This window comes from Pistacia vera, unplaced genomic scaffold (assembly GCF_008641045.1).
Source record: "Pistacia vera cultivar Batoury unplaced genomic scaffold, PisVer_v2 Contig513, whole genome shotgun sequence".
Lineage (NCBI taxonomy): Eukaryota > Viridiplantae > Streptophyta > Magnoliopsida > Sapindales > Anacardiaceae > Pistacia > Pistacia vera.
In genome coordinates this window covers 125243-149463 of record NW_022196350.1, presented here as the reverse complement: position 1 = coordinate 149463, position 24221 = coordinate 125243, and the positions used below count along the sequence as shown (strand labels likewise).

The 24221-nt window shown below is 33.9% G+C and overlaps 4 protein-coding genes across 6 annotated transcripts; 2 read left to right on the top strand and 2 right to left on the bottom strand.

Annotated features, from left to right (window-relative positions):
- The first annotated feature begins 1920 nt into the window (after nt 1–1920).
- LOC116106406 (sucrose synthase 7-like) lies at nt 1921–6920 on the top strand. Its single transcript, XM_031392776.1, has 15 exons — nt 1921–2034; nt 2305–2437; nt 2573–2727; nt 2884–3076; nt 3169–3287; nt 3379–3595; nt 3750–3845; nt 3959–4132; nt 4531–4647; nt 4746–4912; nt 5001–5225; nt 5327–5893; nt 5972–6110; nt 6191–6384; nt 6696–6920. The coding sequence occupies exons 1-15, from the start codon at nt 1931–1933 to the stop codon at nt 6835–6837; spliced, it is 2742 nt and encodes a 913-aa protein (XP_031248636.1). The 5' UTR covers nt 1921–1930; the 3' UTR covers nt 6838–6920.
- A 451-nt stretch (nt 6921–7371) lies between these two features.
- Nucleotides 7372–11071, bottom strand: LOC116106405. Its single transcript, XM_031392775.1, has 6 exons — nt 10740–11071; nt 9878–10175; nt 9586–9720; nt 8712–8794; nt 8217–8322; nt 7372–8114 (listed from the first exon to the last, which is right to left on the bottom strand). Exons 1-6 carry the CDS (start codon nt 10979–10981, stop codon nt 8034–8036), a joined length of 945 nt encoding a protein of 314 aa, XP_031248635.1. The 5' UTR covers nt 10982–11071; the 3' UTR covers nt 7372–8033.
- Nucleotides 11072–11176: 105 nt separating this feature from the next.
- LOC116106409 (organelle RRM domain-containing protein 6, chloroplastic) lies at nt 11177–13908 on the top strand. The gene is made up of 4 exons (XM_031392780.1): nt 11177–11484; nt 12543–12611; nt 12744–12850; nt 13526–13908. Exons 1-4 carry the CDS (start codon nt 11247–11249, stop codon nt 13613–13615), a joined length of 504 nt encoding a protein of 167 aa, XP_031248640.1. The 5' UTR covers nt 11177–11246; the 3' UTR covers nt 13616–13908.
- Nucleotides 13909–14269: 361 nt separating this feature from the next.
- LOC116106407 (protein REVEILLE 7-like) lies at nt 14270–17295 on the bottom strand. 3 transcript variants are annotated; one of them, XM_031392778.1, is made up of 6 exons: nt 17104–17295; nt 16514–16639; nt 16287–16398; nt 16134–16195; nt 15571–15990; nt 14270–15460 (listed from the first exon to the last, which is right to left on the bottom strand). In XM_031392778.1, exons 2-6 carry the CDS (start codon nt 16607–16609, stop codon nt 14753–14755), a joined length of 1398 nt encoding a protein of 465 aa, XP_031248638.1. In that variant the 5' UTR covers nt 16610–16639; nt 17104–17295; the 3' UTR covers nt 14270–14752. The 3 variants fall into 3 exon arrangements, with proteins under 3 accessions (XP_031248638.1, XP_031248637.1, XP_031248639.1); XM_031392777.1 differs by having other exon boundaries at nt 16514–16627; XM_031392779.1 differs by lacking the exons at nt 16134–16195; nt 17104–17295 and having other exon boundaries at nt 16514–16627.
- Between the last annotated feature and the right edge of the window lie 6926 nt (nt 17296–24221).

Genomic DNA, 24221 nt, shown 5'->3' with positions numbered 1-24221 from the left:
AGAGTAACAAATCTTGCCATTGCCAGTCCATACCTGTAATGTCAGAAGTTTGAATTTTACTAGAAACAACTCGTAACTAGAGGCATCCTATGAACCTTGAAACGGGGATTAGCTGTATACTTATGTGTGTGGAGACACCTCATGGTTAACACAAAAATAAAAAAATACTAACAGACCTTTTAGAATATATTATTTCAAGTCACATTTATATTCCTTAATAAATTTCTCAAAAATGGTTTAAGTGATAGCATACTGATGAAGTAGGAAAAGCATAAAGTAGTAGTCCATCTCATAGGCAAAAAAATGTCCATAGAAAGAATTCTTTTTGTCCCTATGGTTTTGATCCATTATATTTAACAACATTTGTTTCAAATACTAACATTTTGATCCTTTAATTTAACATACCATTAGTTGATAGCTAGTTGACCACCACTAATTAATTTGGAAATTATGCAAAAATGAAAAAAAAAAACCCTCATAAGAAAATAGCAAAAAATATTTACACAAACAACATTAATGTGTAATTGTTAGGGCCAAAAATCGTCTTGGGCTTGACGGGGCTCACTAACGAAATAAACATATCACGGCCCAAGGCCTCAACCCAATCTCGATTGGGCCCACGCTTAAAATCACCTTGCGACCTACCCACTCTATAAGTTGGGCTATCCTATAAATTAAGCTAAACTGGGTTTCAGCCCATTAGCCTGCAACAGAGTATAAACAGGAAATCAGAATCTCATTCTATTTCCTCTTCTACTAAAATTTCAAATCTCACTCAAACTATTAAACTTGATCTGATAAGGTCAAGAAATCATATCTCTTTCATGATAGGGATTATCTCCCAAAATAGGACTTAGTGTCCTACTAAGATTCCAATTCTTATTTAAACTATTAAACTTAATCTGATAAGGTTAAGAAATCATATCTCTTTTATGATAGGGATTATCTCTCAAAAGAGGACTCAATGTCCTACTAGGATTCCAACCCTTTAGGTTCACTATAAAAACAGAGGCTTGCCCTCTCATTAAGGAGGCAATCTCTCACAGTCAATCTACACCACTCAAAACCATCTATTTGCTCCTAAGTTCTTGCTCCCAAGAACCCGACGCCTCCGCCGTAGTCCTAGTCTCCGACAAGACTCCTGGTAATTCTTCTTCTCCTTAATTCTTATTAAATCTCTTTCAGCCTTGCTGACTTGAGCGTCAGAGTGCCTACGGCAAACACCACCTCGGTGTTTTCCGGAAGCTTCACGCTTGCACTTTCATGTGTGCAGGTCTAACGGATTGTCAGTGACCTCAACCTCACGGGATCACACCCTATTTTCATGACGGTAGATTTTTTGCATCTACAGTAATGTGTTTGTTTAGTAACTTTAACGGGAATCGTTCAAATTACATTAATACTGTCAGTGAAATGCATTTTTCATCATTATTATTATTTTATAATTTTCAAGTTAATTAACAATCAACTAACGTTTATAAAAACATTTGTTAAGTCAATGGACAAAGATACTAGTATTTAAAACAAGGTCCTTAACAGATAAAATTGAAATATAGGGACTAAAATGTAATTATCTCAAAAGAAATATTCACATGTTTCCCATGAATTTCTTTCCTTCCAAGTTTAAAAGATATAGTGAAAAAGGCAAAGGCAAATCCACCAATCAAAACAAATTCTTTTTCTTGCCTTCAATCTTTCTTTCTTTCTCCCAATGTTGGTACCAAAGAATGTTCCTTGTCCATTTCACCCAATTTGGTCATTAGTAGAACTCACATTTGATCAATTATTATTTTATTTTTTGACCTTTTCCCCCCTCTCTATATATAAATCTTAACACAAACAACCCCACCACACAACACCTTTGTGAATCCATAATCTTTTCTGTCTCTCTTTCTTTCAAGTATCTTTGAACCATTTTTTTTTTGTTGCAATGGCTTCTGCCTCCCCTGCCCTCAAGCGTTCTGATTCAATTGCAGATGGTATGCCTGATGCCCTGAGGCAGAGCCGCTACTACATGAAGAAATGCTTCGCCAGGTATAATTTTAATTACTTCTTTCATGCACTGGCAGGTCCAATGGGGGTCAGGGGAGGCATTTGCCCCCTATGAAATTTGAAAACTTAAAATAAATTTAGAGTAGATGATATTTTTACTGCACTGATAGCGAAATAATTATGTTATATGTATCGTTTTCAAGTCCATCGTGGTTCTTATTTATGCATGCACATGTTCTTTCGTTCATTCCCTGGAGTTTAAATACCATGTAATAAAAATTTGATATTGTTCTTGATTTTTCTTGAGAAAAGGTATGTTGCAACTGGAAACAAGTTGATGAAACGCCAACAATTGATGGATGAATTGGAGAAAGTTATTGAAGATGAGCTTGAAAGAAGCAAAGTCTTGGAAGGATTACTTGGCTACATTCTCAGTACTACTCAGGTATCAAATTCTTGCGTAAAATTACATATACAAACTCTTATATACGTAAATATATTAAAAAGAATGGTTGAGTACTAATTCATGGAAGCGTGGTTTTTTTTTTTTTTTTTTTTTTTTTAATTAAAAAATTTGCAGGAGGCAGCTATTGTTCCACCTTATGTTGCTTTAGCAGTGAGACCTAATCCAGGATTCTGGGAATTCGTCAAGGTGAATGCTGACGATCTGTCTGTGGATAATATCACTAGTGTGGATTACTTGAAGTTCAAAGAAATGATTTTCGACGAGAATTGGTATGTTTTTCATATTTGAAAACGATGTTTGTATCATAAGAAAGTGCATAACCTTATCGACTGATTCAACGATAGGTTAAAGTTATTGAGCTCGTAACTTTTATCGACCCTTGATAACTATTGGATTCAAATCAAGATTTTGATTTTCACATGCAGGGCACAGGATGAATACGCTTTGGAAATAGATTTTGGAGCTATGGACTTCTCAACTCCTCACTTGACAATTTCTTCTGCAATTGGAAATGGACTCAGCTACATCTCAAAGTTCACATCCCCAAGGCTTAGTGGGAGCTCTTATAAAGCAAACCCTCTGTTGGATTATCTTCTAGCTCTTAATCATAGAGAAGAGGTAAATGCAAATGAAGAATCTAATATTTTAAAATAATAAAAAAGATTTAAATGCTGGAAACTGATGAGAATTTTGAATTTGATAACCTGCAGAAACTTATGATTGATGAAACCATTAATACAGTTGACAAGCTTCAGGCAGCTCTGATAGTGGCTGAAGTTTTAGTCTCTAGTTTTCCGAAAGATACACCGTATCAGAATTTCCAATCGAGGTTATATGTCCTAATATAAATTCCATTAACATATGTCCATGGAACACGCGTTATCAGAAACATCTTTGCTGACTGGTAATGTGATTTGCAGGTTGAAAGAGTGTGGAATTGAGAAAGGATGGGGGGATACTGCAGAAAGAGTTACAGAGACAATGAGGATGTGTTCTGAAATACTCCAAGCCCCAGACCCTGTGAAATTTGAGGCTTTTTTCAGCAGGCTCCCCAACATATTCAATATTGTAATCTTCTCCCCTCATGGTTTCTTTGGGCAATCAGATGTTCTTGGATTGCCAGACACTGGAGGCCAGGTGGGTAGTACACACAATTTCGTCTCGATTTGTTAAACAAACATAAGATGCATTGATACGATTTTCAATCTGTATCGATAGAGTTTTGACACCAAGAGTCTTTCTTAAACTAAGCGATATATATAAGTTAATATGATTCTTAATGGAACAACAGGTTGTTTACATTCTTGATCAAGTAACTGCTATAGAAGAAGAATTGCTCCTCAGGATTAAGCAGCAAGGACTCAATGTGAAGCCTCAGATTCTTGTGGTGAGCAACAAATGCAGAATTTGATTATGATCTTTCACTCCAAGGATGATACTAAAACTAAGCATTAGATGAAAAGTGTTCATACTTATTTCTCTTGTTTCAATTTTGTATAGGTAACTAGACTAATACCAGATGCTAAGGGCACTAAATGCAACCAAGAGTGGGAGCCAATCTTCAACACAAAGCACTCCCACATTCTCAGGGTCCCGTTTAGGACAGACAAAGGGATTCTACCTCAATGGGTTTCCCGTTTTGATATCTATCCTTATCTTGAGACTTTTGTCCACGTATGTGCCTTTATTGTCTCCAAAATTTCAGCCTTTTATTTTTTAATTTTTATGGGAAAAATTTACTTACCTTACTCAGTTGTCGTTCATATTTAATGAATTATGAGTTCAATACATCTAGTTTTGTAGCAAGACAAATATTCCTCACTTAATCTCAGACAATCACTTACTCACAAAATTTTTTCTGACATTATTAGTTTTCATTGCCCATCACATAGAAAACCATTTTCGTTCTCCCTAAAGCTATCCCCCTCGGGGGTATTTTAGTGTTAAAGTTCTAGAAGAACTGGACACTCCAATTTGGTCAAACACCTAACAACCAACTCCTATGTACGTTTGATTACAGTATTTCTAAACAAGTTCTTGAGCTATTATACTTATTTTACTCTCAATACCAGGATGCTACTGCAAAGATCCTGGAATTCATGGACTGCAAACCAGACCTGATCATTGGCAACTATAGTGATGGAAACTTGGTGGCATCTCTAATGGCTGCAAAACTTGGAGCAACTCAGGTTCAAACCATCTCTAGCTAATGGTTTTTCATGCTTCAAATTGATCAATTATCATTATAGTAGTTGTTCTAATCAAGTTTTGCCTGCTCTAAAACCAGGGGACTATTGCTCATGCTTTAGAAAAAACTAAGTATGAAAATTCAGATGCCAAATGGAAGGAATTAGATCCGAAGTACCACTTTTCATGTCAATTCACAGCTGACTTAATTGCAATGAATGCAACTGATTTTATCATAACTAGCACATACCAAGAAATCGCTGGAAGGTTAGTCTGTTACATTACCTCATGTACCCTGAAGGCTTCAGAAGAATTTACATTGTCTGAAATGTTGACAAAGCTGTTTCTTTTCCAGCAAGGAAAGGCCTGGACAGTATGAAAGCCATATATCATTTACCATGCCGGGGCTTTGTCGGGTAGTCTCGGGCATCAATGTCTTCGATCCAAAGTTCAACATAGCGGCCCCTGGGGCTGATCAATCTGTCTACTTTCCCTACACGGAGAGACAAAGGCGGCTGACAGAATTTCATCCTGCCATTGAAGAACTGCTCTACAACAAGGAGGACAACAATGAGCACATGTAAGTCATCCAGTTTCTTTCATCTGATGCATTAAGCATTAATAAGTAATTGAAAAATGGTTCTAATGGTCTACCATGAAACTAACAATATGCTTGGACAGTGGATATCTGGAAGACAGGAAGAGACCAATAATATTCTCCATGGCAAGACTGGACACAGTGAAAAACATTACAGGACTGACTGAATGGTATGGGAAGAACAAGAGGCTGAGAAGTTTGGTGAATCTTGTTGTTGTGGCTGGATTTTTTGATCCAGCCAAATCAAATGACAGAGAAGAAATCGCAGAGATTAACAAGATGCATGCCTTGATTGAGAAATACCAACTCAACGGTCAGTTTAGATGGATAGCGGCTCAAACTGATAGATATCGCAATGGAGAGCTGTACCGCTGCATTGCAGATACAAAGGGAGCTTTTGTGCAGCCTGCACTGTATGAGGCTTTTGGTCTGACTGTCATTGAGGCAATGAACTGTGGGTTACCCACTTTTGCAACCAATCAAGGAGGTCCAGCAGAAATTATTGTTGATGGCATCTCAGGCTTCCATATAGATCCGAACAATGGCGATGCATCGAGCAACAAGATTGCTGACTTTTTCGAAAAATGCAAGACAGATGCTGGATATTGGAACTTGATGTCAGCTGCTGGTCTTCAGCGTATATATGAATGGTAATAATATGACACCAGGTTTTGTAAGTAACCAACCATTGAGTTTTCCATCTAATATGAAAATGTGTTGCCTTGCAGCTATACATGGAAGATTTACGCAAACAAAGTGCTGAACATGGGATCTGTTTATGGATTTTGGAAGCAACTGAACAAGGAACAGAAGCTAGCTAAACAAAGATACATCCAAATGCTCTACAATCTCCAGTTCAGGAAATTGGTGAGTTTGTTTAGCCAATTACTACAGAATTGTTCAAGTCATAGATATCAATGTTTCTAATTTTCATAAGCTACTTGCAGGCAAGGAATGTGCCCATCAAAATACCTGAACATCAAGTAGCGTCCATCCCAACTCCCGTACCCCAGAAATCTGCGCCAACTGGAACAGTTCATATCCCACGACCACCAAAATTGAGGAAACCTAAACCTCAACTACCAGCACTAACAGTAATGGATAAGCTCAAGCAACCATCAACAGTTCATCCAGAAAAAAGGCATGTCAGCAATCTCAGATTGATTAATAAACTTGTAGTTACTCAACATGACTAAGTATGAGCTGAACTGAAACACAATATCCAGAGAAAAAAAAAAAAGTAAATAAATAAAAGAAAAGAAACTAAAATAACAAATGCATTATTCCATTCTTTATTAAATCATGAAATCTTACTACCAAGTGCCTGATAATGTAGATCTATCTTTTACTAATTAAATTAAACCTGTTTTTGTTACCATCTTGGTTGAATGCTGAACCCAAACTGGGTATACTGTTCTACAACTTTTGTGCTCACGACATTTTGGTTCACAGGAAAGAAGACGTAGAGCAGAAACCGAGTAGCTCTGTACAAAGGAGTCGTCTATACAATGCTGGGAGTCAGTCATTCTTGATGATTGGTTTTCTTCTCATCATTTATTACCTTCTGAAGAAATTGTATTGCCAGTTTATGTAATGAAAAGATAAATGTATGACGAAGAGAATAAGATTAAACAAGTCATTTAATTTGTAAACACTTCTGAATGATAATAAGACATCTGAACCTTATTCATTAAAGAAGTTTAAAGTGTTACTAAGCTGCTCAAACTCTTAAAAACAGTGCAAAAATGACTTCAATTTTGAGAGGCTAACTGATGTTTATGGAGCCCTAGTAGCATAATATGGTATGCAAATAGTAAAAAACATCTCTAAAATCCACTGGTAACTAACACTAACTTATGCTAGCTGATAAGTGGGAATCACTTAGCTCATCCCAGTTTCCAGAAAATATTTTTTTGTGCCCTTCCTGCTGTCTTTGTATTCCTTTGCTCACTTCTTGAGCCTGTCAACCAGGGCAAAATTATGAATATTTCTTTAAATAGGAGAGCTGCTGGATTTTTCTCAGGTTCCAGCAGCTTGAGGCAAGGAGATCCGCTCTCTCCTTTTTTCTTAACCATTGCTGCAGACTTCCTTAAACTCATTTCCCTCAATAAACCATTAATTTAAGAACAGATTATAATCAGGTATATAATATATACTAATATATCAAAATCGAGAAGTTAGCTCTGTGTTTGCGAGTGCACGCTTTTAACGATGACAGTTTTATACATATTTAACACTAAAATGTAAAAATAATAGGAGAAAAACCTAACTGAATAAAAAAATCTACACATTGTAAGATATGATAAGCAGTTGTCACAAACACAAGCTAACTCCAGTTTCACAAAATTTCTTCACATCATTCTCTTATCTTTTAATAACAAGTACAAGAGGATGATCTTAGCCTAAGGAAACATTAGTTCTTTGGGATTGCTAAACGCAGCAAATGAAACATCTTCAGACTAGTTTATTCAATACTCAGTATTGTGCTTGCTTCTAAATAAATCTAGCAAAAACACTGAGCACCTACTTATACATGGTACGTAGACACATTACACAATTTATTGGAAATCAGAACATTAAAAGAAGGCTGACTGAAAATAAAATAATTAGTATATATAAATCACGTTCGCTTTTACAGTCTTTAACCGAAAAGAAAAAAACTTGTACAATCTGGACAGCAACCTCCATTTATTTTGTTTTCTCTTCTTCCTTATGGTAGCCACCTCCTTGTCTTGCATAAGGTATAAAGAAAATGATACAAGCAACTATAGGTTGCCCACAGTAAGGCGTTTACCTCACTTTCCACAGCTCAAATTCTGCAGCGCTTAGCATGAACGAACTGGCATTTCGATGTCCTCCGCCTCCAAATTCCTGTATAAGGATTGTATAACAAATTTCAGTACCAAAATTTGAAAGTATTACCTAATTAACAGGTAATAATAAGTATAAGAGGAAATAGTTAACAGGAAGAACCTGTGAAACAGGTGTGGTGTCTTCACTCTCTACACTCCTCAGGCTTATTTTAACCAACTTATCATTTTCAAGCTCTGGTACTCTATAGACAACAGCTCCAATGCCCCTAACAGAATTATGATCTTATATAATATATTATTGATGAATATTTTTATGCATGAGAAGATTCTCATCACAAAGGACAGTATATAGAACAAAGACAAGAAGATATCTGAAAAACAAAACTAACATGATACAAAAAATAACCTGCCCTAGATTACAAATGCATCTCTCTTGTATCCATACTATAGCTTTTATTACTAGTCATTACTTCTTCTGATCCCATCGTCCATTACAAAAAAATTAACTAACTAATTTTGTGTTCAAACGAAATACAATTTAAATCACATAAAAGCCGTGAATTACAGTATGAGGTGAAGCATTTCTTGAATGTATGTAACCTAATGAGCAAAACAAGAATCCACTATATGCATTATCTAATGAACTACCACAAACCTTAAATTTAAATTACGGCTTTTAGTAGCTAACTGGTGCCCCAATTCACTCCTCAATTCAGAAATTGAATCGGCATCAACTGCCTACAAGTAGAAGGATGAAATTAGAGAGTTCTTTCTTATCCATGACTTTGGGTAATAAAATTGCTATATGAAACAGATAAATCCACATCAAGAGTCCTATAGTGTAATATTCATCTTTTCCTCTTATATGTTTAGTAGGGAGCTTCTAATATTGTTAAAATTTGGTTTAATGGGGCTTTAAAATTACTCCAACACTAATTTAGGTAAAGTTATTATTAAGAGTTTGAGCCTTAGTAGGTTGAGAAGAGAGAGAGTGTGTATGTGTAACACTACACTTACAAAGTTGGGATTTTAATGTGGTATCCCAACTGATATGGTTGTTCACGTGGCAACACTTCATTAATTGTAGGTTTTTTTCTTCAATTCAATCATCATCAAAATGATTGAAGTAATCTACAGCCTTTGTTCGCAAAGTTAAACAACCTCTAATTGTAGGTTTTTTCTTGCTTCTACTTAATTCCAAAGCAAGCTCCTTCCATACTTCCTAAAAACCCATATTTTGTGAGTTTTAGCTATTAGGAACAACTTCAATACCCATTTAGCTGCCACCTAAAAAATCTTACACCTAATTCATCAGTTTCCAATTAGTTTTAACCAGTAAGTTATTTGCAGTTTTATTCTCTCCAATAAAATAGCTCCACACTCTCTTTTTACTAATTATGCTTGAAATTACGGCACTTTTGTACCTTTAGTCCACCACATAACAATTCTAAGCAACCGTATGCTATATAATCAACGTAACCAATCCTACATCAAGGTTTAAAAGAAAAAAGAAAAGGTGTGCACGATACCAAGCAACGCCCAAAAGCTCCACTTCCGAGCGCAATTTCATACGACTGATCGAGCGTGTCTTCAATTAATTTTTGCTTGTGAGATAAGCTCACCATTCCTTGTCTGATGACAGACTCCACATCCAAAGAAAGTAACTGCCAAAAGTTGTCATATAATCAATATTTAGGCATCAAGAACCATCTACAGAACTAATGATAATTCATTCCATTTATGGCTCTTTTTTCATTCCCATATAAAAAATGAGAAGAATCAAGCAGAAAAGATACACTACAACTAACCTGGAGAAATTACCTGCTGAAACAAGGAAGGGTTTAATTGAAAATTGTAATCTATATTTAAATCTTTTAACCCAGTACTGAAGGCTTTACTATTCTGAAGTTTCCATTTCCAAAGATCTCCATCTTCAATGTAGTCGAAAAGTAATCTAGCACGCTCTAATACACTTAGCACTTTTTTATCTAAAATTTTTTCCTTGAAATAATCATAAGCAATTGTAGCTCCACTCCTCTTCATATCTATGACTTTAGTCACATTGTCTCCTTCAATTGCAGCCTCAAGTGCAGTTTTATGATGGTCCAGTATCACAACCCTGTACAAAAACATATCAAAGTTATTATGTATGGTTTAAAATTGGAAATTAAATTTATAAAGCTAAGATAAAATCCAAATTTTGAATTGTGTTCTTATATCTTTAATTATTTTTACAAATTTGTCCCATACAGTAATAAAAAACTGTTTTCCTCATAGCCAAAAACCATAAAAAGAGATTTTTGCCATTAGTACTTAGGATTGTACTTCAAGACATTTCAGCTAAACATGCTTTCTTAAAACACTTTCTTTTCCTTGCTTTCAAAAGCAAAGAATTGTATTTAAAGTTTCAAACTTTCTTCTAATCTCCATTAAATCAAACTTGACAACATTAAAAACAAATACCCAGATGCAAACAAAAAACAAAAAACCACACAGCAGGAAATCGCATCTAGAATTGTACATCAAAAAGTTTCAACTAAACATGTTTTCTTAAAACGCTTTCCTTGTTTTTAAAACCAAAGACTTGCATTCAAAGTTTCAAACTTTCTTCCACTCTCTACTGAATCAAACTTTACAAACATAACAAACAAACACCGAGCTGAGAAAACACAAAGCAACTAACCTTGAAACTTTGGGAGCAATTTGCTGCACAAAACCGGGAGGACCCACGAAGTCAAGAAGATAAAGATGATCAATTTCATGCAAAGGAAGCTGTTGCGGCGTAATGGCACCGTAAACTGTATTGGGAAAGAAGAGAGACGGAAGAGAAGAAGTTTTAAAATAGAGGTGAGCGGCAAGAGCGGCAAAAGCGCCGTCGGGGCATGGATAGTGGTAGAGAACCGCCGACTTCTTCATCTCTATCATAGCGTTTGCTATTTCGGCGGTGGCATGTTGGTGGTCATAACCTTGAAGTAAAGTGATAGTTGTCTTTGAACGAGGGTAGTTTTGTTAATAATTAGAGTTTTGGGACTTCTTAAATATAACAAGATACCGTAAGTTTTAAAATCATTGTAAAATTACATGTTTATCCCTCTCAGACTCTCAGTCTCACGTTAATAATCTAACGAAAACCAAAGGGCCGTTTCTTTTATCTTTGAGCTTCTCTTCTGTACCTTGTATTCCCAGAAAAATGGCAGCCAGCTTCGGTTTCGCCATTGTTGCAGCTCCCACCTCTCACAGTGATATTTCCAAAATACCCCTTATTCATCATCTCAAAAGCTCCAGTGCTGCACCAATTACAAAAAAGTCCTCCCCTTCTTTATTATCACTCAGACGTGGCCGTTTCTCTGTCTTGTCTTGTCTCCCTACCCGTCCTTCTTCTTCTTCTTCTTCATCTTCTAGGCCCAAAACAAGGCTTTATGTCAGTGGTGAGTTCTCACTCTCTTTAAATTCTCAGTCTTCCATGTAGAATCATCATAGAGAAACTTCAATATAATTTCTAGAAACGAGTTTTTTTTTTTTTTTTTTTAATTATTGTAATATATTGCATTCAATTCAGCATTATTATAATGATTCTGTGCTAAAATTATAAGGATGTGTATAAAAGTTTATGGATGTACTTAGAAATGAGTGTTCTTTTATGTAAACCAAATAGCTATGTTACCAGTAACACTATTGATAATGCTGTAGGATAGCACGCTTTCGGGTAACATTACTGATAACGCTGTAGGATATCACGTTTTCGGGTAACACTACTGATGATACTGTAGTATAGCGCTTTTCTGGGGAAGGATTAAGCGATAGTTGTAAGATTATCCCTTGATTGGTTACCAAAAAGATGTGCCTTGATTTAGATCCTAGATTGATGGTAAGAACGAAGATTATTGTTTCAAATTGGCGAAAGATGAATATGTTTTCGGATGACATTACTGATAATGCCTTTTTGGGAAAGGTTTAAGTGATAGTTGTGATGTGTGATATTCCAATCCTCAGTACTAATAGAATCCCAAATGATGTCTGGATTGATCAGAAGATCCTTTCAATTGGTAAATTTGTAATCTTGAAGTGATTATGCTTGATAGTAACAGTGATGATTGCTGTTTCAAGTCGCCAGAAGATGAATATGTATTTGAAGTCAGGTGATGTACGGAGAGTTAATTGTTATACAAGTGAAATTTCATATAAAACAGCTGTTCATTTGATGGAAAATTATGTGCATGCCATATGAAATCACACTTTAGCTTTGCAGAGCACTGACATAGGTACCTTATGCCTCATATGAGGCTGTTGCCTTGGTATAATGGGTGAGAGTGCCTCATCATAGTCGCCTCACTAGAGAAATCTCATTCGGGTTTTGATACTTGGCCTTGTTCGAAATCGAGCATCTCGATGAGAATCCAGCTCACATTCAACAATACTGCTAACTATATCCTGCCTTGGTCTATAATGATTATTCTTTTGTATTTCTTATTGGTGCTTTCTGCAGGACTGTCTTTCCGGACTACAGAAGAGAGTTTACAAAATGCATTCCAAAGCTTCGGACAGCTTGTAGAAGGTCTAAACATTGTATTTTTATGTTTTGTCCTTTGTTCCAGAAAGCATTTTTTAGATAATTCTAATTTTTACTTTTTATCAGTAGTTTATTATTAATATAGGCTTCTGAAAGAGTTAAACTTCTATCTTACAGTCAATCTGGTGATGGATAAAATTGCCAATAGACCAAGAGGCTTTGCTTTCCTCCGCTACGCAACCGAGGAGGAATCACAGAAAGCTATTGAGGGAATGCATGGCAAGGTATAGACCGATATCCTCATCTAACAGTTTCTTAATATATAATTTGTGGTTATCTGGTATCAAGAAGCCTTCCTTGTAGGCTGACTGAGTTTCATGTTAATATTTTATCCATTTCAATGGTAGCTTCGGTAAAGAAGACATGAGTCGACATATACTAGAACAGTTTCCCCTAAAACTCATATCAACTAGCCTATTTCCTGCGAAACTAGTTGATCTTCAACAAATCCAATCTGGACCGTAATTCCCAAATATCTCCTTGTTGAACCCGAATCATAAATCTCAATTGCAGTTTGTACCATAGGATTTGTACTATTAACATCAATCCCATAAGAAGAAACCATTGCAACTATCATCTCTCTTGCTTTTGTCCTTAAATCGTTTGATAACCAACATGTTACCTCTTGGATTCAGATGTTACATTACATGACAAAAAATCTTGCACAGGGAAAGATTGAAAAAAAGGGTGAAAGACATTGAACAATTACTCTTAACACGATTACTATCTCCGCATTCGTCAATGGTTCGCCAAGAAGACTTTAAACCCTCATTATCCAAAACATCCTGTAGAGACCAAAACTGTAAAAAGAACATATTTTACTTGCTTTTAATGTTTACTAGTCTCTTAAATGAGCAATATCAGATACTGATTTAAGGGGTACAACTGTTTGCTTTCAGTTTCTGGATGGCAGGGTAATATTCGTTGAAATTGCAAAACCCAGATCAGAGCTTCGCCAGGCCATAAAACAAAATCCAAGACAATACTGAACAACTAGACAACATCATTTTTGTTTGCAAAATACAATCGAGATTGAGCCAAACTCCCTAAATTCTTAATTCTCCATCATGTGTCACCAAAGTTATTTCTTTATACAGCACCGCAATCTGAAATGAAGAAAAGATGTTATTTACACTAGTTCAAGAGTTGGGACATGTTTGATGTACATCCTATACATTTTACAACAGAAACTAGCTATGATTTAAAGAATTCTGAGTATCAGAGCGTGACACCGGGTAATTTATTTGGGTATAAATTTCTTCACCGATTCAAGTATTTTTTCCATATTGTAGAAGAATACTTCACGGACTTTTCCCTGTTATGTGAAGTAATGTTTCGCTCTGGTCAATATGTTTATGCTAGCTTTGTGTTTGGTGGGTTGTTGACCTAGTATTAGAAAAACAGTTTTCCTCCTCTATATACAAGTTGTGGCATTGAATCGGATTTTCTTCTTTGCTACTTATGGAAAATGTGATATTGACATATAAACAGCTACATCAATTAACATCTAAGAATAATATTACAGTATCAAATTCAGATCCATAACATTGTTGGCTCAAATATAAACTTCAAATTCAACATCAAACCACCTTCTTTCATTAGGTTAGGTACCATATTAGTCATGATATATTCTCATCATCCTCCTTGTAAACTCCAAATGAAGAAAGGGGGTTAAGGGGACAGAAGAAAGAAGAAATTTTACATTGAAACGAAGTCACATTTTGCTGACTTCGAAAAATTATGATTTAAGAAAGAAGAGTCATGAAACATACACAGTAAAAAATAAATATGGAACAATTATGAGGCCTAATAAAAAAAAAAAAAAAAGAGCCAAACTACAGTTTCATGTTGAAATGCTGAAGATGTAATTGACCTCTTGCATTATGGTCATCAATTTGTGGAGCTATTGACAAATGGTGGCATTAGCTGCTGCTTCTCTACTTCTTCAGTATTTTTCTCGTGGAAAGAACTAAGTCGATTTTCGCAAGCTCAAAAAAACTTACGAATTTAATCAAAAACTATGCGAATTCTTCGCATAAAAAATCCCCGGAACATAAAATCGTAGTGAGTGGTACCTAAATCAGCTCAAGATTCTTGCAAGTAGGTTAGGGGATTATTGCCGAGTACTATGAGCATACTCGAGCTCTTTGCCTCTCGCGCTCTTCTGAAACCACAATGGATGATTTCATATCTTCTTCCAGAAAACATCTTTTGTATGGTACAAACCCCTTTCTGGAGTTGCAGGGGCTGGCTTGTACTGGAGAACAAGATTGTCGACAATGAGAATCAACAGCAGCATCTGAGTTTCTCTCCCTATTTTCCAATTCACTAACTGAACCAGTACTTGATCCAGTACAAGATCTTTCATGCAACATTTCCTTCTCCATGTCTTTCACATTCGATTCTACTAGTGCTGCAACTGAATTTTGGTTATCTGACATGACATAAAAAAAGGGTAGTCCTTGATACATAGTAGGCCAACATGGCAGAGACGCATTGGGGCTGCTTTCCGCAATGCCATTCTCCTTCTGTGTCTCCATACAAGGAGCTTCTGACGCGGAAGGCTTCAAGTTACCACTAACCATTCCAAGCGATAAATGTGTCTCCAATTTCTTAGACGAGAATAAGTTTATTGAATTTACATTATCAATGTTCAGATTCTCTTGACTGCTCTTGGTTATCGGTGACTCGTAACACTCCGTGTCTGATGGATATGGTTTATGAGAACCTGTTACCAAAACTGTCTTCCCAAAAAGCTTAATAGTTGCACAAGGTGGTGCCAATACGGCATCTCCTTTGATGTAGACAGACTCCTTGGAATGAGGTTCAATTTTCTGGATAATCAGATACCAACAGAAACAAGAGTCAGAAACCTGCCAAGAATATAATGGATTCTAAAATTTAATATGTATAACTCAAGGTGAAAGTTCAAAAGAAAATTTACCACAGACAAAAAATCGCCCCTGTTTGGACAGGCTGATGAAATAGAAACTTTCTCTTCTTCAGGAGAAGAGTTGGATGTCACGTATTCATTCTCTTTTTCGGCAGTTAAAACATTGGTTGACTGCATCTCAGTGGTACAAGAAGTAGGTGAGGAACATCCATTTTGTTGATCAGAGACTGCAGATCCCAATGTATCAGAAGCGAATGGAGATAAAACCGAGGTGGGAGATTGATTATCCTTGTCCAAAACCGATACATTTGTGGATGGAGACCTTTCTGGTTGATTTGAAACTGGTGTTCCTTGGAGTAAATCCGTGGATTTACGAGGATAAGGATGCATTGGTTTCCTCTTAGGCCGAGGAGGAGGTATCTCAATTGGCTTAATGGAGCTCTCAGCGCCACCATTCGACTCCCGGACCACCTGAAACCAGCAAGAGCAAGCCCGTCAGTGGAAGTGAATTACTAGGCAGATAACCCAGCTACAAATCTCGTAGCTGTCATTTAATTATATAAACTGAACTTTAAATGAGCATGAAATTAGTGACTGAATTTAAGGAATTAGACCTTAGAGAAGAACTTTTGAGCATGGCTTCGGATTTGGACAGCTGTTTTAGTACCTACATGTTCTGCATATAGATAGCAGCAACTTCTCAACTGATCCAATCACATACTAGCAAAAATTCATGAATTGATTTAACAGCATTACAATTAGCTTACCTTCAATTTGACGCCAACCCCGCCCATACAATTTCAAAGCTTCAAGAAACCTCTGATGCTCTTCCTCCGTCCATTTTTCTCTCTGTTTGGTAATGGTATAAGGCTTCCTCACCTGGTACAACAGACAACGCAACTGAGACTCCAAACAGAACAAACGACACAAGAAGGCGCAAAGCTTTTCAAAGACTAAATTGCAACTAACAAAGAAAGAAGAATCAAAATCTAACCTTCGGCAAAGCATCATTCTCAAACGAATACACCTCCTTCAGCCGAACCACACTTTCAGCTTCCGAACCAGACTTCTCACCAGCCGTATTCGACATTGTCACTTCAATTTACTCCTATTTCCATATCTAACAAATTAGATCACAACTTTCCCCCTCAAATACAAATCAAATCCAAAATTTCCACACGATTCCAAACACTACAAGCTAAAAAACCTCTAGATTCCTCATTTCCTAATCACAACAACGGCGACACCCCATTAAAAAAAGAGCAAATTTCTCCATAACACTCAAACTACACTAATTTCAAAATTTAAAGAAAAAGTCTAAAATTTTCCACAAATCTTTATTCTCAGCTACTCTTTAAATCATCTTTAAAAAAAAATAAAAAAAAATTCCTGGAAAAAAAAAAAAAAAAAACTTAACAATAAAGTAAATGCAACTTCTGTAGCTCTGTTTCTAGAAATCATGCGAAATTTTAAAATACATCATTAATAAGATAAATATAATATAAACAATAAGCATAGCAAGATTACTTATTCAAGAAATTAAAAAAAAAAAAAAAAACTCAAAGAAGCAGATCAGAAACTCACCAGCTGAATTGAAAACAAATTCTTCTCCAACCAAAAGCCTGAGAGAAAACTCCTCTGCCTCAGCGGTGAGTAGAAGCAGAGATTGTACAGAGAGGAGAAGCGAAGAGAGGCAAAATAATCAAAGGGAGCAGAGAAGCAAAAGAAGGAGAGAAGAGGTAGAGGTTTTGTGAGAAATGGAAAGAAGGTTTTTGAAGTTAAAAGGAGTGAAGTTGTGTGCCACGTAAGAATTAAAAATATTTTAATTTCCATGGAAAATTCGAGAAGGCGTGAAATCTTGTGGCTAAAAATGAACGAGCAGCTTGCCACGCGGCGGGCTCTTGTGCTGTCTCCCACTCTTTGTTTATTTCAATCCAGATAAGATATGGAAAATCGGATGGATAAATGGGGGACTTATTAGATACTTTCTGTATTATTTTACTTTCACGCGCCCATTTCTACGTATTTTTAGTGCACCTGAATAGTGTGTGGTTGTGGCTAAATTATTATTTTATCTATATATTTTATTTAAGAAATATAATAATATTATCATTCACCACTCATTTAAAAAAAATAGAAATAAACAAACATTTTTATCGGCTAAAAAACACTTTTAAAATAATATAGTAATTATTAATAGAAAGTATCCGTTAATTGACAAAAAAATATTTGGCTAACGAGAAAAACTATTTAAAAATAGTTTGCTCATTGAAAAGAGTTTTGTTAAAATTTTATAAAAATGAATAATACGATATTTGTTGTGTCTCAATTTATCCTTAAAAAATTATTAATTAAAGAAAAAAATTATAATCATTATAAAGTTTAAAATTTTTATATTATGTTCATTTATTTTACTCATGATATATTATCATTGGTATCAAAATGACCATTAACATAGAGAATAATAATAAAAAAATGCTATACTACGACCTTCCCTCACAAACTTCTTTTTATAATCTAGACGTGATAACTCACAATTCGTCAGCTCGTAATAGGTCTTACTTGGGTCTTACTTGATGAATTACGATTGACCAATTACGAACTATCATGTCATGATTATGAGAAGAAATTGTAAATGTAACATTATTTTTAGTAATATCATATAGAAAATATACACTTTAAAATAACTATAATTCACATTAATTTTAGTAATAGATATTTTAAGTATACATAAATGAGACAAACATAACTTACCACCCAACCAATTATTTAAATATAAGATATTAATATACATTTATATCTTTTAGTTACTTTTATAAAAATAGATAAATTAAACACCCACTCACAATAAAGCTGCAAGTGGGTACATAACTAAATAGAAGAAAATTCTAAAAAATATATATATTATAAAATTGTATTGTGGAAAAATATACCTACCATTAAAGATACACTTACATTAGTTTCTTCTTGCTACTCATCCAACATTAGGAAAAAAAAAAAAAAAATCACCCACCCCATAAACCAAAGAGTGGGAATAGATCTAAATAGAAAGAAGAAGAAAAATCCATTAAACTATAATATAGAAAAATATAATATCTCCATATATAAAAGTTAAGACCTAAACAATTAACAATAGTTGTTTAAATATAAAAGTTAAAGACCAAAACAATTGACAATAGTTGTTTGATATGTCATTATTTTATATTTATAAAGAAAATTAATGTCATATATAAAATTTATAAAATGTTAAGGTGCATAATAAAATGATATTGAATAACAAGAATAATATCTCATCGGTTTGTATTCAACCACATATCAAAGTTAAGTTTGTAACTCGATTGTACAATGTGAACGGTTTTATAAGTTCCATAAGATGGATAGTTTGTCACATTCTATATTGCTCATGAACATAACTTTTAGGTGAATGAAGTCAAAAAACAAATCTGTACGTGTAAAATAAACAATATTTATCTTGTTGGACATGAGATTTTACATATTAACGTAAGTTAGAAATTACATCAATTTTGTTAAATGTCTAAAAATAGAATATTAAACACTTCACCAACAATAAAGGTGCGAGTGGGGATGGATCCAAAGAGGAGAGAAATCCAGAAGACAAATATCTGTAAAAATAAGAAAAACAAGGGGAGACAAAGACGGCTGGACAAATGGAAGTTGTGGTGTGTAAGTGTAATGAGGTGAGCTGGTCCCCACGAGATTTGCATTACGCTTTTTGCCACCTCGGCTTCCCCTACCTTCCTTTCTTTACCGTAAAAGCCACGCGTGATTCGACACTATTCCAAATATTTTCTAATTTTATAATATATATATTTTAATACCGACCAAGAAAATTGTTATTTATTTAAATAAGTGTTTGTAATAATCTCTTTTTATTTGCCTCATAAATTATGATCCGAGCTCTCAGTCCACAGCAACACGGTGTATATCAGTATTAAAAAATTATCTTCAACCAATCAAAAGATGACATGTGTTAAATAGTCGGCATTCTACCAATCGAAAAATTGATATATTAATTAGTTTATAAAATATATTTTTTATAATTATTCAAGTGAACCGAAGTTTTTTTCTATGAGATTGGATTTCAGATACAATAATTGTAATAGACTTGATAATATTATTAGACTAAGTCATATAATTATATTGTATAATGTTAAGTTGTTGACATGTGAATAATAAAGGTGGAAAATAAATACCGTAAGTAAAACTTTAGGTATAGATTTTTTTTTTTTTTTTAATTATCCATGTTGGGTTTAAAGGGAGGGGAAAGTTACCACTAAGCTAAAATAAATTATTTTATATGGAATTGTGATGAATTTAATATTTTTCCTATAATACATTTAATTAATCGGTTTTAAGTTTGGCAATCTTACCTAGATAATTAGTTGTTACACTTTTTAGATACGAGAATCTAACAATAATATATAACAATCCTAGTATGTTAATATTCACACTTTATTGAAACTGAAAGCAAATACGTTACAAGAAAAACATAAAATAATAATAGAATACAGTGATTCATCCTGGTTCGTCCCACTTTCAAGATAATATATTCAACATTTAAATATATTAATTTTGTTGAGTATCAGAAAACTGCATAATATAAAGATAAACAGTATCAGCAATTCACTCTTTTCTCTATTCTCACATTTTAGGTTTTTCACTATTACATAAAATATATAATAGAAACCTAACCCCAATGGGTTTACCCGGTATAACTTGACTGGACCCAAACCAAAATATTATCAAACTAATTCTAAACCCAATTAAACATTGATTAACACACTTTACATATAAAATAAACTGATTAATTGTTTTAAAATAATATTATTTTTTGTTTGGATGATCGAACCATGATCAACTCTGGAATTATAGTTCAAGATTCATCGAATATTATCCGATCAATAAACCTTAAAGTTAGCATTTATGGAATCAATATCAACCACAAAACCCACATCAACTTTTACAAAATTTTCCAAACAAGTTAACATCCCTCTTGAAACTTCCTTCACTAAATCATTCCATGATCAAGATCCCATCATCATCCATGAGGAACGGTCAGGATTGAGGTAGAATGGAGTAAAGCACCAAAGATGATCGGAACTAGAAAGTGGTGGTAAAATGTGGAGGCCCATTTAATGATGGTGTTGGCCAATAGCGACCCAAGAGGAAGCAAATATTAAAAAGGGCGAAAAATCAAGAGCCACAAAATGTTACAAGGGTGTGTTTTGTTAGTTGGATTGAACAGAAATCAAAGTGTCTCTGACACGTGACCCTGTTTTCAAGTCATAATAAGAGATGGATCTTTCTAAGATATTCCTTTTGTGGCTGGCTTTGCCCCTCAAGAGTCAAGACTACCAAGATCGTTATCTTCTTGCGTGTGTCTGTCTCTTTCCCTGTTTGTTTATTCATTAGAGATTAATATCTCGAGACCCCTCCAAGTTTAAATCATTATTGACTAAGCCTTGTATGATTTGTGGATTTTCAATCATATTTTTACTATATCAGTTTGTATAATAAAGTTTATAAGAATAGTATTATTTATTCGAAAAAGTAATACTATACTTGCAAACTTTTTATACGAATTTTATCATACAAACTGATGTAGCAAATGATGATTGAATGATTTTAAATTAAAAATAAATTTCACTCAATCATCTTTTGTTACATCAGTTTTTACGAAAAAGTTTGTAAGTGTAGTATTACTCTTTTTGAATTATGTTATAATGTTCAAAGGAACATTACTCTTCTTATTTGACCAGTGAAAGCATCCATTGATTGAGATGAGAGACTATAGATGATATGACACTAGCAATCAGGGACGTTAGACTGTAATTGTTTGTTTTTTAGAAGGAATTTATCTAAACCCTTCAAAGTTTGAATTACAATTAACTAAGTCTTATATAATTTGAAAGTTTTCAACCATATTTTTTAATATTATATGCTTTTTTAGTTATATTATAGTGTTTAGAGGAACATTGCCTCTCTCCTAGCTTACTACTGAATGCTTTTAGTGATCGTTGACCTTTCGATTACTGAAAGCATCTAATGATTGAGATGACAAACTAGGGTTGGTATATCCGTTAATGAGATTACTGAAAGCATCTAATGATTGAGATGACAAACTAGGGTTGGTATATCCGTTAATGATTACGGACGTTATAACCAAATTTTTTTCGTTTATTAGAAGAAATTTATCAAAGTTTGAATTACTATTATCTAAGCCTTAAGTAATTTGTTTCGGATTATATTGTATCACTGAAACTAATGTTGCCTTCCATAGAGATCAATTATTAGATACTTTCCTAGGTCATTAACCCTTTGACTAATAGAAGCACGCAATGATGGCGATCATGAACGTTACGATACGAAGGTCCAAACAGGTTGGGACAATCACTAGGATCAACCGAAATTCACTAGGATCAACCGAAATTCCCTGTAACAAAAAGTATAGAATGTGATATTGAAATTGGGTCAAATTTGAGGGGTGTAATAAAATTTGGGGGTGTATAATAATGAAATAATTAGTTGATTTGGTGTGGCTTGAAACCTCGTGAACCAGATCACATGTGGGTCTGTAAAAGGCTTACATGGGAGTGATTCTCACAAATATTGTGAGCCAAGATACTGATTCGTCCAGATCAGGACTGAATGAGGCAAGTGATTTGAAGCCTCAAATTTGGTATGGTATGGGACAACATCTGATAAATACCCAAATTATGGGCACTTGAACCAACTTCACATGTCTTGTTATTTGTTTTCTGCCTAACCAAACACCTGATCGGATCTTTTTTATTATTCTAAGGATACAATCCCATTCCTAATTTAAATATGTATCAGGGTTAATACATACAATCGTACTGGATCTTTAACATTATCGAACTTATGTTTTAGCTCATAGAAACCGAGACAAACACATAAGTATCACATTAGTCATACAATAAGAAGGTTGATATAAGATTATTAAATTATTAACTTTGTATGATTTAACTTTGTTTAATACAACATTATCGAATCTGTAACGTTATTGAACCAATATTTAGTTTATAGAGATCAAGACAGTTATGTAGATATCATATTTGTCATACTATCATAAGGTTGATGTAAGATTATTGAATTGATATCTTCGTATGATTCAACTCCATTGTAACTTGTTAAAAGGGTTAATGCAACCATACTAAACTGGTGACATTATCGATTTGATATTTTAGTTAAGAGAAATTGAGACAATTACATAGGTGTCATATTAGTTATCCTTAAGAGGGCTGATACAATGTTATTGAACAGCTAACCTTGCATGATCCAACTCCTATACTTAATCTATAAATACTATAGAACTGATATTTTAGTTAGCAGAAATCCAGACAAACACATAGGTATTTGATTTTGTTTTGTATTAATAATATTTGGGGTAATTAAAATATTATTCGTGTAACTTAAGCATAATTATTTGTGATCAAAATATCGAATTAATTAATTAATTAATTAATTTATGTAAATCTTATAAGATCTATCACATGTTTTAAATCTGAAATAATCTTAAATTGGAAGAGGGTTTTAATTTTTTTAAGGAAAAAAAAACATTGATTCTCTTTAAAAGAATCTTTGAACATAAACAAGAGTACAGAAATAAGGTTTTGATTAATAAAAAACTTATTCAAACATTTAATAATAATAATAATAATATGAGATGTAATTTCTTGGAAATTAATGAAATTAAAGGTGTTACATTTTAATTAATTAATTAATTATTATTACAATTTCAAATATGTTTTCAATTTTTTTAAGAAAATATTTATATATTAAGGTTATCATTTAATTCACCAATTGAAAATATCTCATTTTTTAATTTTAATTTTTTTTGTCTTGTCATTCTATTATTTTCATAAACTGTCCCCACTTGTAAAGTTGTAATGTAAAAAATCCAAAAAGATCTTTAATAAAGCTCTTTAAAAATCTTGTCCCAAAAGGCTCCCTTAAAGAAGCTAAAATACAATGTATTTGATCAGAAACTTCCCATTGAAACTATTCCTTAAAACATAAACAATGACTTGAATCTTCCTTGAATTTTGGACAGATCATATTTGTTGATAAACGAGTTTAAAAAGAACCACGCCCAAAAATTAGCTCAGGAGGAAAAAACCCAAATAGATATATTTCATAGGAGCTTACCCATGATAATGTGCAACAAATACAATTTGTAACACACTTTCTCATGCTTGATGTGCACAATCAGGGTCCAAACCTATCCAAACAAACCTAACTTTGATACTATAATAAACAAGCTTGGGTATAACCCAGACTCATCCTTTAAAAACTAACTCAAGGGAGGAGAGAGTCCAATCACATTAGAGGTTACTTTTATCTAGATCAAAGGCACCTTGTAAATAATTTTCACTTCTATCTACAAGATGCCTTTGATCTAGATAAAAGTATATAAAATTTGTAAATAATTTTCACTTCTATCTACAAGGTGCCTTTGATCTAGATAAAAGTAACCTTATCCTAATGCTACCCTCTGTATGGACTTTGCTAATGATTTGAAGGTTGTTTGAACCACGATTTAATGATCTAAATGAAAAAGTAACGTTATATGATAAAATAACATATCCTCATAATCGAGACAGTGTTACTTTATATAAACTTTAATCATAATATAATTTAAAGGTTATTCGAATAGGGAT

What these genes read in the sequence shown, in the direction of transcription:
- LOC116106409 (XM_031392780.1), top strand. Translation starts at nt 11,247, where the DNA reads ATGGCAGCCAGCTTCGGTTTCGCCATTGTTGCAGCTCCCACCTCTCAC. An exon ending in AACAAGGCTTTATGTCAGTG is followed by an intron (nt 11,485 to 12,542) that starts GTGAGTTCTCAC and finishes TGCTTTCTGCAG; the next exon opens with GACTGTCTTTCCGGACTACA. An exon ending in TTGAGGGAATGCATGGCAAG is followed by an intron (nt 12,851 to 13,525) that starts GTATAGACCGAT and finishes GTTTGCTTTCAG; the next exon opens with TTTCTGGATGGCAGGGTAAT.
- LOC116106405 (XM_031392775.1), bottom strand. Translation starts at nt 10,981, where the DNA reads ATGATAGAGATGAAGAAGTCGGCGGTTCTCTACCACTATCCATGCCCC. An exon ending in GAGCTTTTGGGCGTTGCTTG is followed by an intron (nt 8,795 to 9,585) that starts GTATCGTGCACA and finishes TTCTACTTGTAG; the next exon opens with GCAGTTGATGCCGATTCAAT. An exon ending in ACACCACACCTGTTTCACAG is followed by an intron (nt 8,115 to 8,216) that starts GTTCTTCCTGTT and finishes ATCCTTATACAG; the next exon opens with GAATTTGGAGGCGGAGGACA.
- LOC116106406 (XM_031392776.1), top strand. Translation starts at nt 1,931, where the DNA reads ATGGCTTCTGCCTCCCCTGCCCTCAAGCGTTCTGATTCAATTGCAGAT. An exon ending in ACATTCTCAGTACTACTCAG is followed by an intron (nt 2,438 to 2,572) that starts GTATCAAATTCT and finishes AAAAATTTGCAG; the next exon opens with GAGGCAGCTATTGTTCCACC. An exon ending in CAAAACTTGGAGCAACTCAG is followed by an intron (nt 4,648 to 4,745) that starts GTTCAAACCATC and finishes CTCTAAAACCAG; the next exon opens with GGGACTATTGCTCATGCTTT.
- LOC116106407 (XM_031392778.1), bottom strand. Translation starts at nt 16,609, where the DNA reads ATGTCGAATACGGCTGGTGAGAAGTCTGGTTCGGAAGCTGAAAGTGTG. An exon ending in AGAATGATGCTTTGCCGAAG is followed by an intron (nt 16,399 to 16,513) that starts GTTAGATTTTGA and finishes CTGTTGTACCAG; the next exon opens with GTGAGGAAGCCTTATACCAT. An exon ending in GGGTTGGCGTCAAATTGAAG is followed by an intron (nt 16,196 to 16,286) that starts GTAAGCTAATTG and finishes ATCTATATGCAG; the next exon opens with AACATGTAGGTACTAAAACA.